General features: G+C 39.9%; 2 protein-coding genes and 1 long non-coding RNA gene across 8 annotated transcripts; 1 reads left to right on the top strand and 2 right to left on the bottom strand.

The window, feature by feature from the left end:
• Window positions 1-4,474: 4,474 nt before the first annotated feature.
• Window positions 4,475-10,165, bottom strand: LOC108952520 (uncharacterized). 5 transcript variants are annotated; one of them, XR_010495607.1, is made up of 5 exons: window positions 10,084-10,165; window positions 9,899-9,966; window positions 9,156-9,316; window positions 8,338-8,524; window positions 4,475-7,354 (listed from the first exon to the last, which is right to left on the bottom strand). It is a non-coding gene; the product is annotated as an uncharacterized LOC108952520 (long non-coding RNA). The 5 variants fall into 5 exon arrangements; XR_010495608.1 differs by lacking the exon at window positions 10,084-10,165 and having other exon boundaries at window positions 4,475-4,792; window positions 4,927-7,354; window positions 9,899-10,077; XR_010495609.1 differs by lacking the exon at window positions 10,084-10,165 and having other exon boundaries at window positions 9,156-9,226; window positions 9,899-10,077.
• Window positions 5,615-7,583, top strand: LOC103981340 (myb-related protein Hv33-like). 2 transcript variants are annotated; one of them, XM_009398043.3, is made up of 3 exons: window positions 5,615-5,748; window positions 5,836-5,965; window positions 6,037-7,583. In XM_009398043.3, exons 1-3 carry the CDS (start codon window positions 5,616-5,618, stop codon window positions 6,698-6,700), a joined length of 927 nt encoding a protein of 308 aa, XP_009396318.2. In that variant the 5' UTR covers window position 5,615; the 3' UTR covers window positions 6,701-7,583. The 2 variants fall into 2 exon arrangements, with proteins under 2 accessions (XP_009396318.2, XP_009396317.2); XM_009398042.3 differs by having other exon boundaries at window positions 5,616-5,965.
• Window positions 10,166-10,856: 691 nt separating the features above from the next.
• Window positions 10,857-12,424, bottom strand: LOC135636040 (peroxidase 72-like). Its single transcript, XM_065147571.1, has 4 exons — window positions 12,027-12,424; window positions 11,763-11,954; window positions 11,514-11,679; window positions 10,857-11,439 (listed from the first exon to the last, which is right to left on the bottom strand). Exons 1-4 carry the CDS (start codon window positions 12,249-12,251, stop codon window positions 11,024-11,026), a joined length of 999 nt encoding a protein of 332 aa, XP_065003643.1. The 5' UTR covers window positions 12,252-12,424; the 3' UTR covers window positions 10,857-11,023.
• Between the last annotated feature and the right edge of the window lie 1,663 nt (window positions 12,425-14,087).

Genomic DNA, 14,087 nt, shown 5'->3' on the forward strand with positions numbered 1-14,087 from the left:
TATAGTTGAAGTTATTTTTTGCTTTGTTTGGGTTGAAGTTACTATAATGGTTAGATAGTTGTTAGTGTAATAAATGATGATGACTCTGTGTATTAACCATGTGTCTTGGAAATATCTTGTTTAGTTCTTTATTGAAGTTCTTATTATTTTGTTTGACCTTTTCTTTAGATTTTTGATTGAATTGAGCTGTGATAATTGATCATGTGTTTCTCTCTTCTCGTTTTAGATATGTTTTATGATCAATCAGTTTGTCATACAATTCTTCAAATGATATTAACGAGTTAAATGTATAAATTATTATCGTTAGTTCCTTATATTCATTTCTTAGGTCATTGAGATCTACAATGACTTTTTCATCATTTAAGGGATAATATATTACAGCCAAATCATTTGTTGTTTTTATCAAAATAAAATAGTTTGCATGTGGGTGTGAGAATGATCGACAAAGGTAGTTTATAATTTGGTTCATTCTTCTACTATAGTACTGCATGAAAAGATTTATGGTGCTATAGAGCAAATAACTAAGGCTTGAATAGCTTATAGAATAATATAATATTATCATACTTATAACTGGTGATCAAGATTTACCATTAGGATGACTAGTAGACAACTAAGAGAGCCATCAATATAACCTGATAGATCATATAAAAAAAAAGAGATTGATGAATTATACCTCTTAAGAAACATAGTTGTCACCTTTGGATAGCTTGTATGAGATTAGCGTTGTTGCATAGATAAATATAAGTCTTATAGGTTGAGATGCTCTGATCTTATAAAAAAAATCTAAAACCAACTGTTGATTTAGTTTAGATGCAAATATAGTGGAGATATGATCTGATCTATTAGAGGAGATCATATTTGAGAAGTGCACAATGAAAGATATGATCTGATGAAGGAGATTATATTTGAAAAGTGCACAATGGAGGATTTGATCTAAGATATGCATAAGAGGACAATCTCTTCCTTCCTCTCTTGAGTCCTCTCGATTGTGAGGGCTGATGGTGTAGTTAAGAGGATGATGGAAGGTAGTAGACTATCATATAGAGGTCGCTCATGGATCCGAGGTGCTAGTGAGTTTGACAGTTGACAAGAAGAGGACAACGACGTTGGTGAAGATGCTAGGTAGTAGGTGCTAGTATAAGAGTAAAGAGAACGCCCCCTAAGTAGAATTGAATAACAATGGAGTATCATTGACAAATCAGGTTGATCATTAGAGAAGGCTCATTAGATTAGCAAAGTAGCGTAGATCTACTACATACCAGATCGTGCTAGGAGATCGATAGGGAGGAGTCGTGTGTCTTCGTATTCGGTGCAATTCTAAAACCGAAAACAAGAAGCAAAAATCGAGAGCCATAAAGCACTAATAGGGAGGATGAGGAAGAGAAATAATAATCGTCAATAAATCAAGAGAAGGTAGTAGACTAACATCTAGATGTCGCTCATGGATCCGAGGTGCTAGCGAGTTCGATAGTTGACAAGAAGAGGACAATGACATTGGTGAATCAGGTCGATCACTAGAGAAGGTTGATTAGATTAGCAAAGTAGCGTAGATCGACTACAGAGCAGATCGTGCTAGGAGATCGATAGGGAGGAGTCGAGTGTCTTCATTGTCAATGCAATTCTAAAACCGAAAATAGGAAGCAAAAATAGAAAGCCATAAAGCACTAATAGGGAGGATGAGAAAGAGAAATAGTAATCGTCCATAAATCAACAAGGTAAGGTACGAAGGAGCCTTATTTAAAGTAAAAAAACTCTAACATTATTAATAATTAAAAACTTTATTGTGAAAGAGATAATATGAGGTAATACGTACTTGTATTTATATAGATTTTAAGAAAAATTATTTTCTCAATCGTGTACTCAAATAATATATCCAAATCATGCACTATTGATACTCAAATCATATATTATTGGTTAAATGATATGTATCATTCTACCATTATCTTCTATCATATTCGATGTCTAAATTTATTAACCCCAAAAATTTGAGTTGCAAGAAGAGAGCATGACGACACATGATCTCTAATCACTTTTTGATTTTACAAATCTAAAACAATTTTCTATTCTGATGATAACGTGATGATGAATCTGATCCATTACCTTTTATCTTTTTTGTTTTTTTTTACCCGAGATGATATCCTGTGTCCTGATTTATGGCGTAAATATTAAAATAGGAAGAAAAAAAAAACTGTATTATCGAAATGCTACAAAGAAATCCGAACACTGCTGCTTTACTTGATAGTATGGCAAGCTGGTCCTCTCTGATGTTGAGCTCCGAGAGATGCAGGCTATGCAAAGTGATAGCGAAAAGGGAAAAGGAATCCCCTTTCCAGGAAGACAGTGCATGGGCAGGCAGAACGACAACAGTGAGCTCAGGTTGGTCGATGATGGAGGAGGAACAAGTGGGGACTCCATTGCTTTTGTCCTTCGATCAACCCATGTCGTCTAAAAGGGAAGCCCTGTTGTTGCTGCTGCTACTTCCGAGGGCCGTGAAAGAAACAGGCTGCAGATTCTTCCTCTGCTTTGGGCACCAAAGACACTTCACAACCACCCCATGAAGTGTGAAGGGCTATCGACAGCCAAATGATCGCTGAATGAATGCATGCCACCATCAGGATTTGCAGAGAATAAAGCTGATGTTGCAGAGAATAAACACGATGAAGGCAGACTGACACACATCTGAAAAGCCAAAGAAAGTCCTTTTTTTTCCTTTATGTCATACAAAGATATGGGCATGATATGATCATAAAGAAAACTGATGATACTCAGCATCAGCATTTATGATAATAGTGTCGATTTTGATCTTCGACCTAACGCGTTGAAATTGATACGATCGATCTATTTTTCGAGTGTTGTTGCATCCGAATGCTTTTTTCCTTTGGAAAAAGAAGTGTTTTTTATCTTCTCAAACAATCCACTGATGAATGGAAAATATGCAATTCCCTCGGTGTGCGGGATGTGAATAGTGCAAGGTCAAATCAAATCTGTGTCGACGATGTTTTAATCAGCTTGAAAACTTGTTCCTCAAGGTAGAGAAATTTACATATAAATCAAACAAAAAATTATATCCATTGACAATTACTGCACTCCAAACAGGAGCAGGTTTGACAGAGATAACTGAGTTCTTTTTGTAAAAGAATATTTATGCCAGTGGATTACAACAGTTCTGAAGTGGATTCGAGTGAACCAATTAAGCGGCAGGTGTCGGCAGGATATCTTTATTGCATGAAGCCCGAACATCCTCTTTGTTCTCTCTTTTTTCTATCTCTGCTCCTCTGTCTCCAATGCTCTGCCTCCACCTATGATAGTAGACAGAAGTGCATTAATTTCCTTCAACAAGAAGCAAAATGGAATCAGACTGTAGTCAATGATGATTCTTGCTTCTTTCTGGGGTTGAAGAAAGTAGAAGATAGAAAACAAGTAGCAACCAAGATCTCATCTGTCAAGGAAACATCCTTTTTTTGCTCTCTTTTTAGCTTGCATCTTTCCTTCATGCAGTTATTTTCAGTGATGGGAGACAGGATTTGGAGAGGCATCTTTAGTTGGTGACTCAGGGTCAACAACTAATCCTTATACTTAATATTTTCCTCTTAATTCATGGTTTTTTTTAAGGGTTTGATCCAATAAAACCTTCACCACTGAAGATCTTATTACCAAGAACAAAATAGTTTGTGACTTGCTGTGTTTAGATTGAATGAAATTCCAGAAAATTTGATGGGAAAACTGCAGCATTAATCAGGACTAGTGTAGAATATTGAGTTGACTGATAGATGAAAATAAGAGATCTGAATCAGTGTGGGGTAAATAGAGACCACTTATAAGCACACACCATAAAGTTGATTCCTTCCTCCCACAATGATTATTTTGAAGACTTGACTAACTAAACAAGGCTAGCAAATTAATGATGCAACTCAAGAATTGGACAAGTAGATCTTAAGCTAACCTCATAATAGACCATAAACCCTAAACAACCAAGACAGGACAAAGTAATGGATTGCTTTTGTTTTGTGTAGTAACCTTGGTTCTGATTTCTGTGACTTCAAAGGGGAGCCACTATGATGTTTCCTTCCCATGGGAAGCGTGTGCATAAACCAATCTAGCTTAGGATATAAGATTATCAAGTCCATATCCAAGAATCCCTATCAAGTGACCTCACAAAAGTCTGGATGGTATGACAATCATGAGACACTGTTGTGACATGAATCATGTGGCAAATAATTTTACAAATGCAGCTACATGATCCTTTTTCAACTGTTCTTCTATGGGAGGAGAATATAATCATTCACATATGCAATGCCATTTGGTGCATCATTGTGTTGATACATATGCAGCATGGTATTAATGATACCATTAGATGTTTCAGTTAACATATGTACTGCTGGCACTGACAAATTTGTAGGTTTGATGTGATCAAACAACAAAGTGGTCCTGCTGTATAAACTCTGTAGCATTCACAGTTATTGAAAAAGTGAGATGGAGTGTTAAAAATGTGAATGTAATTGCTGCATCAATGTTATGGTTTCTATCACAAGCTGGCTAAGTGCAATAAAGCAGAGCAGAAGTTGATCCCTCCCTGTCACAAACCTAAGATCTTCATATGGCTACATTGTTTGGGAATCACCAACTAATTTGCAAACATGGTTTCATCTGTTTTCTGCTACAGGATTTCATAGAACTTTCTTACTCGTAAGCCATTTGACAGGGACTCCATTGGACCACCAAATAAAGTAAATCAAAGCTCTCTGTGTCATGTCTGTGATCAGTGGTGGATCATGTCATATGATTCTGAACCCTGATACAGTCCAAGGCAAATGAAGATCTTGATCAGCTCCTTGGGATTGAATGCATCAGTTAAAAGAATGTACATAAAGTTACAGGTCTGAGCAAAAGAGAAGAATTGAATGCATCTTGTAAGATTTCACTTACAACAGCTTGAATCAGATGCATAAAGGAGGGCTTTTTCCTGGTAAAAATTGGCATAATAGTCACTGATATTACTTTTGGTGGATAGCTAGTCACGTAGAGCTTAGATTAACACCAAGAGCAGGTAATTCCTGACATGATTTGCTTTCATGAAAACCACAGAAAAATGTCAAGTGAATGACACATTGACTCTGATGAGGTTCTGGAGCAAGGACAGATATGTAAAATGCTTTCAGTAATGAACATAATTTTTTCTTCTTTGAAGAGAAGATTGCAGATTAATTAGGAAGCTTCATGGCCATTAGAGGTAGTGAAAATGTCATTTTCCAACTACCTTAAAAGTGTTATCTTTACCTCCATCACTCCCGACTCAGCTCTCTCAAATATTGCTAGCTTCTCTTAATCTTTCTTTTTGTTCACCTTGTTCCTACCACTGAAGGTATCTTAGATCTCAATCCACTGCAATGCAAGGACATTAGAGACTTGCTTCAAGACCACTTGATTGCTTCACCTTCCTGTGCTTCCTTCTCTCGCTGTCTGTCTGTCTTCCATCTAACTTGAACCTTAAGAATATCATGCTCATAATAAATTGAGCTGCAACTCACCTGCCTTTGAGATCCTCCAACTCCTTAAAGACCTCTTCACATCCAAGGACTCATTCTGACATCCTTTGGTGTGCTAACATTTGAAGAATGGGGCGGCATTCTTGCTGTCTCAAGCAGAAGATAAGGAAAGGCTTGTGGTCTCCTGAAGAAGATGAGAAGCTCTATGATCACATCATCAGATGTGGTGTTGGCTGTTGGAGCTCAGTGCCAAAATTAGCAGGCATTTTTAGCTCTTCCCTGTTGCTGAAAATTTTCTTTCATGTTCTCCAAACTCCTCCATATAATTCAGACACTTTTCTTCTATCAGGACTGGAACGCTGTGGGAAGAGTTGTCGACTCAGGTGGATCAATTACCTGCGGCCGGACCTTAAAAGAGGCAACTTCTCTCAGCAAGAAGAGGATACGATTATAAGGCTACACGAGATCATGGGTAACAGGTAACAGGCAAGCCTGGAGGAGATTCTGTAAGCAACTCGATGTCAAACTTCATCATGTTTTGTGGTTTCAGGTGGTCACAAATTGCATCACAATTGCCAGGAAGAACAGACAATGAGATCAAGAACTACTGGAACTCATGTCTCAAAAAGAAACTCCGGCAGCGGGGAATCGATCCAAGCAGCCACAAGCCACTGAGTGAGATAGCAGCACAAGAAGAAGGGACCAGAACACATTGCTCTAATACTGGTGCTGCTTTTGAGCAGTTGCAGTTGCATCCAGTCTTTGACACCTTCCCACTGATTGAAATCCAGACGTGTTTGGATTCAGTAGAGACTAATGTAAGCATCTACGGTCAATTCCATCAGACTTTTGAACCAGTAGGGCAGGATGAGTGCTTAGTCAACTCGGAGTTATGTGATCATGGCAGTGCCTTGGATAATATCGGTCACGAGGACAGTTCAATCAACAGCAGTAACTGGAACTGCAACATAGGATCTGAGATGAAAAGTGTGTTTGGAGATGAAGACTTGAACTGGGTATCTCAGAGTAAGGTGGAAACACCAGCTCATATGCAGATGAATGAGGAGAAGACTCATGAACACAAGTTTAATCATTGGCAAGAGAAAAATACCTACCCAATTCCAGTGAGGTCACTGTCTCATGATCTCTCAGAGACCTGCTTCAGTGTCTCTCGAGATGCATTGGAAAGTGAATTCAATGTGGATTTCTGCTAGGGTCTCTTGAAATGCAACTTGCCCTTCTGTCTCCACTCCATTTGAAAGCCTTTGAAGAGATCTTTGTAACATTATAGGTTCTCTTTTTAGTCTGTTTCTAATCACAATTTTTCTTTCTTTTTCTTCTTTTGATTTCTTTACGAAGTCAATAGAGTTCTAATTGTTCTTCTCGATTCCTTCAAAAGTGGTGAGGTCTTAGAACTTTAGACAAGAAACTAACACAATTCTCTTCCATCCCACCTGTTTTCTGCTGCTTGTTTCTTCTCAGTGGATACTCCCATCCATCAACAGAGATATATATATCAACTTACCATCACTTCTTTGCACACCTTCAGTACATCGTTCAGTGTCTGATCATTTTACCACTATATTTGCTTTCATCAGTCAGATCCTATTGATAGACGTTCTACAAATAAAACTGAAGAAAGAAGCCAAAGCCAACACTTGCTATTTCTGAAATTTGTCTCCAGAGGAAGTGAAGCATCAGGAGCTGTCAATAACTGGTGATCCTGCTTCAGCTGTTTCAGTGCTGTTCTTCCACTGCAACAGAAGTGAACTGTTGATTAGAAGAGTCCTGTCATTGCTTTCTACTGGCTTTTCTATGTGCATATGGCCTTGAAGAAACTTCAGTTTGATGCAGTACAACTTCAGTGTCTGCAGTAGCATCAGTGATGGCATTATATTATGTGGAGAATATTTCAATGTGCTGCTTAAGGATGGTTTATGCCAACTTGTCAATAACTAGTACTGTTTGATTCTTGAAGTAATCTGTTCTTGAGTGAGCTACATCCAAACATAGCATATTCTTCTTCTTTGTACTGGTTTAGGTTCATATGTCATATACTTGCATGGTTTTGTATGAAATGAATCTGTCTACTCAACATTTATCTGTACAGTGGCTTAAAATAGTTTCATGGTTAAACAAAGAGAGATAAATAAGATATAGGATAAAAGATCAAAAATATCTAAGAAAATTTAATTAGGAATAATAAAATAAATATGAATGCTTTTAACTAAAAATATAACAGACATCATCCATCTTGGTCTAACTCATCATGAATATTGGTATATCCTAAAAGATTATGTTAAATGGAAGTAGGTATTACACATGTTGATATGTTGTATAATGGATGAAAAGTCTCATCTTTGAGTCATGTGCAACATTTACAATGGAAGAATAGTTAGCATCTACACAGAAACAGCAAGAAAGGTGATAATAAAGAACTATGACCAAAATATCTAGCACATCTGCTCACACAATAAGGGTGTTTACATACATATGGCATAGAATAACATACATATGGCATAGAATAACACCATATACAAATACCAGATATTAGGTGCATCAATATTCACTGGAGGAAAAAGTAATTTACAATAATAAAAGTTTAAAAACTGTATACCTGATCCAAAATATGTATTTATGTGCTTTCCACAATAAGAAATTTATATAACAAGAATCTATCATGACTGTATAAGAATGGAACGAAATTTTGTAGTACAAAAAATCAGTTCTTAACAATCATGCACCATAAATAGAATTAATTCTTAACAGATGCACTATAAATCTAACCAACAATTTTCTGTGGTTCATCATTGACAGTCAACAGAAAAGAATGATTTGGATTAGAACTCACCTTATTGTACTATTTGATACAGAATTTGAATTAATGCACCTTTTGCCAAAAGGCAGACTACAGCTCCAATCGTTGGAAAAGGACAATGAAACAATAGCATCTTTTGTAAAACCAGGACAATTTGCAATAGATAGAAGTGGATGGAATGAGCATATTCAACCTTGAGAGCTGCAGTGCTGCAGTGCAGCTACAAGAATACCCAAATAATAGCAGGGTCAGTACTTAAACTATAGCCAATATAATGAAATGCATGTCGAATCTGCAATTGACATTATTAAGTTGAACTAATACAGAATTTACTTCTGCAGATCTTCCAGCAACTGCACATTAGCACCTCCAGTTACAATGGAAATAAGTATGTAATTGATTAAACCCTCAAACAGTCTTGGTTATACATGATGAAGATTTTCCCCAATAGCACATACCTTCATCAAAGAAAGGCTCATGTTCATGGCCCCCTTTTGACAACAGTAATAATCAAATACTTCTAAATCAAGAAAATACACATAAGCTTGAGAAAAAAAAAAAAGATTTTTCCTGGGGAATGATCTGTTGCTTACTGTGACAATGCAACTTCCAGTCACCTAGAAGCTTCTGCCAAAACATTATAATTAAATTACACCATTTCAGATGACGATATCGGTAATTAGACTTCAAAAGGATAATAGTAAAACAAGGAATTACAAGATTCACTAAGGCGAATTAAGCTCTCAATTCGCCTAGTTGGTGCTATAACCTTTTAGTCATGGAAAACAAAGATAATCAGGCAAGTGGATGCCAATATTTTCAGCAAGATTTTAGATGCAAAAGATAATAACCTTCTTCTGCTTCCTTGGAGGTTCCTCCTCATTTTTGTGTAATGATGTATCATGCCTCTGCAGCTTCAAGTCTTCAAAAGACAGTCAGTTATGTATATGTTTTCTTGTATAACTAATTTTGCAGAAAATGTACAAAGATCCAGGAAATCTTGCACTCCAAACTGCAGATTTCAATGAAAAAGAGTAAATATACTTTGAGGCAGCACATGAAGATGATAATGCATGTGATTCAATGTGTGTGTAAATGGCCTTCCTAGAGGACATATCCCTCTAACAAAGTGTTCTAATGATCCATTCTGTAGCACACCGGGGAAGATGTGGCTAGCACCTTGGCGGCTACCTCAACATCTGGCTGTAAAGATCAGGGTCATAGTTGCAGCCATGGCGGCCTTCGACGTGCAAAGAATCCCATCCCCTATCTCTATAATGAGTTGGGAGTGCAATTCTATACCGTGGGTACCGGAAGTGATGAAGGAACCAAGGAACCAAGACTGTGATGCTCGTGCCCCAGACAAACAGAAGAGTGGAGTCGGCGACAATGGGGATCACCGCGTCGGGGCCATTGTCCCAGTGTCCTGGAGATCGTTGTCAGTAGAAATAAGGGTGAACTGGCGTCGCAAGTGGGCGATGCCTCCACCTGCGGCCGGAGGTGGACGCCAAAAGATGGCGCGAAGAAGAAAAGCCGGAAGCTGCCCCAAGAGGAGGAAGAGAAGGGGAAGGGACAAGTGGTGGGTGCGCCGTACCATGGTTGGCGATCGAGCTCCACCGATTCAGGGGAGGACGCGACTGCCACGAGGAGAACATCCAAAAGCTACAGAATCCGAATTTTAGGGCAGAGAACTCCAAAAAAACGAATTTTTAGAAGAGAACTTCCAAGAACTGTTCCAGAAAAATAAACTCTTCAAAAACATCAAGAAAAAGTCCTCACGCTGACGGGAGGTCGGGAGGCGTCGATGAGGAGCAGAAGGATCACAGCAATGGCGGCAGTAGAGACTAGCGGGAATCACAAAGCAAGGACACTGAGGGGACGACGCTTGTGGACATGGAACGTGGATCCCATCCCACCGTTCACGTGTGTTAGCACGGATCGTAACGACGCAAATCGCCCGAGTACTCCATCCGTTCACGTGTGTTGGCACGAATTTTAAAGGTACAAATCAACCCTCCGAGTACTCCATGAAACGGACGTATGATGGAGGCTTTAGGATTCGATATGGACATGGATCATGGATCCCTCCCACCGTTCACGTGTCTTAGCACAGATCTTAAGGACACAAATCAACCCTCCCGAGTACTCCATGTATCGGACGTATCGAGGCTTTGCGGTTCGATGTGGACATGGATCATGGATCCCATCCCACCGTTCACGTGTCTTGGCACGGCATTGAAAGACACAAATCAACCCTCCGAGTGCTCCATGTAACGGACCTATGATGGAGGCTTTGGCATTCGATGTGGACATGGATCGTGGAACCCATCCTACCGTTCACGTGTCTTGGCACAGCACTTAAAGACACCAATCAACCCTCCGAGTCCTCCCATCATGTAACGGACGTATGATGGAGGCTTTGCGATTCGAGATTGCTTAAACAAGTCACAGGAATTTGATCTTATTATTTGATTTCGCGTTCATCAGATTGATTACTGTAACCCAATTGCATTAGCGGAGTTCTTCATGCTGCTTTCAAATCGCTTCGGCAGTGAGCAAAGCTAGAAGAGTTCAACAGAGTTACAATTGAAAGATCAAGTGTCGAGGAGATCAAACACAACAGAGGCCAACAAGAGCAAGAAGCAACGAGCTCGCACAGGAGGAGACCACCAAAGATCGCAGAACATGACGACCAAGCATGAGAGGCAAATCACTCCCTTCATGCGTGGTTAACCTTCCTGCAGTTCTTCCTGATCTCACCCATGCTCCCCGTGAGAGGGGTGATGTTGCCCATCTTCACTATGGACCTCGCAAAGTGCTGGAAGAAGAGCTCGCCGTTGGCCGCGTAAAGCTCCACCAGCTTCTTCGTCGCGGGGCTGTTGGTGAAGAGGATCTCGTCGGAGCTGAGGAGGCCCTTCTTGGCCACCAGGTTTTTGAAGTAATGGTTGTCGAACTTGGTCGGGCTCACGAGATCCAAGGGGAAGAGGTTCTGGTCACCGCCGGAGCGTGGGCAGCGGCTCCTCAGACTAGCCGCGTACGCCGGAACAAGGGTGAAGTCGGCGAGTCCGTTCCCGGTCTGGTTGTACAGCCTCTGCCGGAAACTGGTGCACCGCGACTGCCCGATCGTGTGGCTACCTGCAATGATCACGCCGCCATTGTCAGTATGCAGAAGCATGATAGAATCGTTCCAGCTGAGCAATGCGTGGTACCGGAGAGTGCAACGAGATCGACGAGGTCGAGTCCCTTGAGCTTGAACTTGGTGATGATGGTCTGCAGAGTGTTGTTGGGAGCAGGGATGTGGTTATTCGAACCCTGTATGCTTGCTCCCAGTGAGTCCCTCCTTCCTAGTGGAACCTCCCAGTAAGGGCCACCAACCTATCTCAGAAAACCGCATCAGCCATGGATGATGAGCTTCAATCCAGCCACCATTATGGATCGAAGTACAATAACTATCATACCAGGACAGTGGAGTCTCGGGCAGCAAGAGCTAATATGTCGGCGCAGGACACTGTGTGAGGGCATGCCTTCTCCAGCGCAGACTTGATCTCATCGATGACCTCGAACCCCCTCACAGAGTTCCGATTGGGGACGGACATCTTCTCGCTCACGATCGTCTTGCTGCTGTCCAGCAGAATCGATGCGTCGCAACCCTGAAAGGTGAAGGTACAAGCTTGTTCTTGAGAAAACATACGCATTGGTCTCACAAACTACATGTCAGCAACCTTAACGAAGCAGTCGTGGAAGTGGAGACGAAGCAGGGAAGCAGCCATCCGTGCTTCCTTAGCTACAGCTTTTGCTACGATGGACTTCACGATCTCATGAGCTTTGGGGCATGAGCGGTCGTAGAACTGTGGGAAGAGGAACGGACCACCGTGAGGGAAGGCGAAGCAAAGAGGAGAAAGAGCGAGGGCTGTGAGAAGCACAAGGAAGCTGATTGAAAGAGCCATGTTTCCTGGGTTTTCTTCTTCTGGGAACTCAAGGTGATGATGGAAGGCATGGTTAGCTTGTGATACTTATAGGCCAAAAAGATATGATGCCTTGAGCATGATCTCAAAGAAACCTAAAAAAGTAGTGAGGGAGTTGGTACGATGCTCCATAGCTTCTCCCTGCTCCTACTCCCTGATCATTATCGGAAGGGCCAGTACAGAGATGGGTGATCTGAATCACTTTTACTTCTTTGAAGTTTGAAGCTTCATGAGCTAGTCTTTGACTTGCTATGTACCTGCAACTTAATCTGCTTACAATGGAGATCAGAATAGGCTAATCTTAGCTCAGAAGTGAATGGAACCCATATCTACTTCGCCTCATTTTGCAGCAGTACAAGATCTAACAAAGATCCGAAATGCCTTGCACATCTAACGAAGAAGGGAAGAAACAATGTTAAACACATTTCTACCATCCACAAACGAACACAAGGATTAGGTGGTAAGTCAAAGACAGATTCATGGAAAGACACAAAAGCCTTCTTGGAGGAAGAGTAGCGAAGACCAGAGTGGATAATTGAAGAGTATGTTGAATATAATCGACTTGCTTACATAGAGATTAGTGGCACAGGGAACATGAGTTGGTGTGTTAGCTTTTGGATCAAGTTTGCCAACCTTTTCTTCTTCTATGTGGTCATTCTTTAGTGTATCTTCAACTCCTTTAGGTCACCATTATGATGGCCATCAAGTAGCAGATAGTTGATTCTTCAATTGACTCCATGGAAGAAAAAAATGAAGCTTTGATAAAACTAGTTCTTATACATATATTGTTAAAAGTCTTCGCAAACTCACTCGTAATTGAGATCACAAGAAGCTCTCAAGTTTACTTGAGATGATCAATTAATTAGGTTGTTTAAACAATTAGTGGCTACATTAATAGTTTATCTCAAGTGATATATTTCTATTGTTTTAGGTGCTCGATAAACTTGATATGGAATCGAACTTTTTATCTCCTTTGTCCTTCTGCTTGTGAAAAGAGAGTATTAGCTAACATGCATAAAGGATGCAGTCAAAAGCATACCAATCTCGAGCAAAGCATATCTGTTTGTATTATCTGCTACGTTCTCATGTGGGTTTGGTGGCATCATTCTGATGATTGATGCATCCACTTCTACATGAAGCTATATGATCGAGTGCTCCAGCTAGCTAGTTGATGAGTTATTTGGATGACAGTCTCCAGCTAAAGGATAAGAGCTACGAGACAGCAAAGATGGAACTCCTCAGATCATACTGCTGTACAAGCTGTCTCCGCAGTGGTTGTACAAAGAACAAACATATGATCTGGTTTCTGCATGCACCTCACATTTTACCTCTTTTCTTTTGTTTTTTACTTGGAAGGATATTATCAATTTCACATCCTGTTTATGAAATGTAAACAGAAACACAACCAACCTTTTTAAGAAACAGAAATATATGCTATAAGTCAATATTTGATGCAAACCCTTAGCCTTTGAGAGAGAGAGTGATGCTAAGCTTTAATGTAAATTAAACTTCATAGAAAAATTATTGAATTTATCTTTCTTTTTTTTTCTGTTGATAAGTCAATATTTGATTATTATTAGTATAACTACGTAGGCTCATAAGTAATTATCCATTTTGAATATGCTCGTACAATTTTATCTTTTCGGGGCTCATGAGTCCCATCTGAAGATGAGAGTGACCCGAAAGGCTTATAAATACATTGGGTCACCTTTACTTTCAAAGACATTTTTTGGGGCTCATAAATATTGAAAGGGCAAAACATGCGGACACATCCAAAGTGAACAATTACTTACGAGCCTATGCGGTCACACTAGTGAT

Source organism: Musa acuminata, chromosome BXJ3-4 (genome assembly GCF_036884655.1).
Source record: "Musa acuminata AAA Group cultivar baxijiao chromosome BXJ3-4, Cavendish_Baxijiao_AAA, whole genome shotgun sequence".
Taxonomy (NCBI): domain Eukaryota; kingdom Viridiplantae; phylum Streptophyta; class Magnoliopsida; order Zingiberales; family Musaceae; genus Musa; species Musa acuminata.

What these genes read in the sequence shown, in the direction of transcription:
- LOC135636040 (XM_065147571.1), bottom strand. Translation starts at nt 12,251, where the DNA reads ATGGCTCTTTCAATCAGCTTCCTTGTGCTTCTCACAGCCCTCGCTCTT. An exon ending in CCCGAGACTCCACTGTCCTG is followed by an intron (nt 11,680 to 11,762) that starts GTATGATAGTTA and finishes TTTCTGAGATAG; the next exon opens with GTTGGTGGCCCTTACTGGGA. An exon ending in CGATCTCGTTGCACTCTCCG is followed by an intron (nt 11,440 to 11,513) that starts GTACCACGCATT and finishes TGATCATTGCAG; the next exon opens with GTAGCCACACGATCGGGCAG.
- LOC103981340 (XM_009398042.3), top strand. Translation starts at nt 5,616, where the DNA reads ATGGGGCGGCATTCTTGCTGTCTCAAGCAGAAGATAAGGAAAGGCTTG. An exon ending in CACGAGATCATGGGTAACAG is followed by an intron (nt 5,966 to 6,036) that starts GTAACAGGCAAG and finishes TTGTGGTTTCAG; the next exon opens with GTGGTCACAAATTGCATCAC.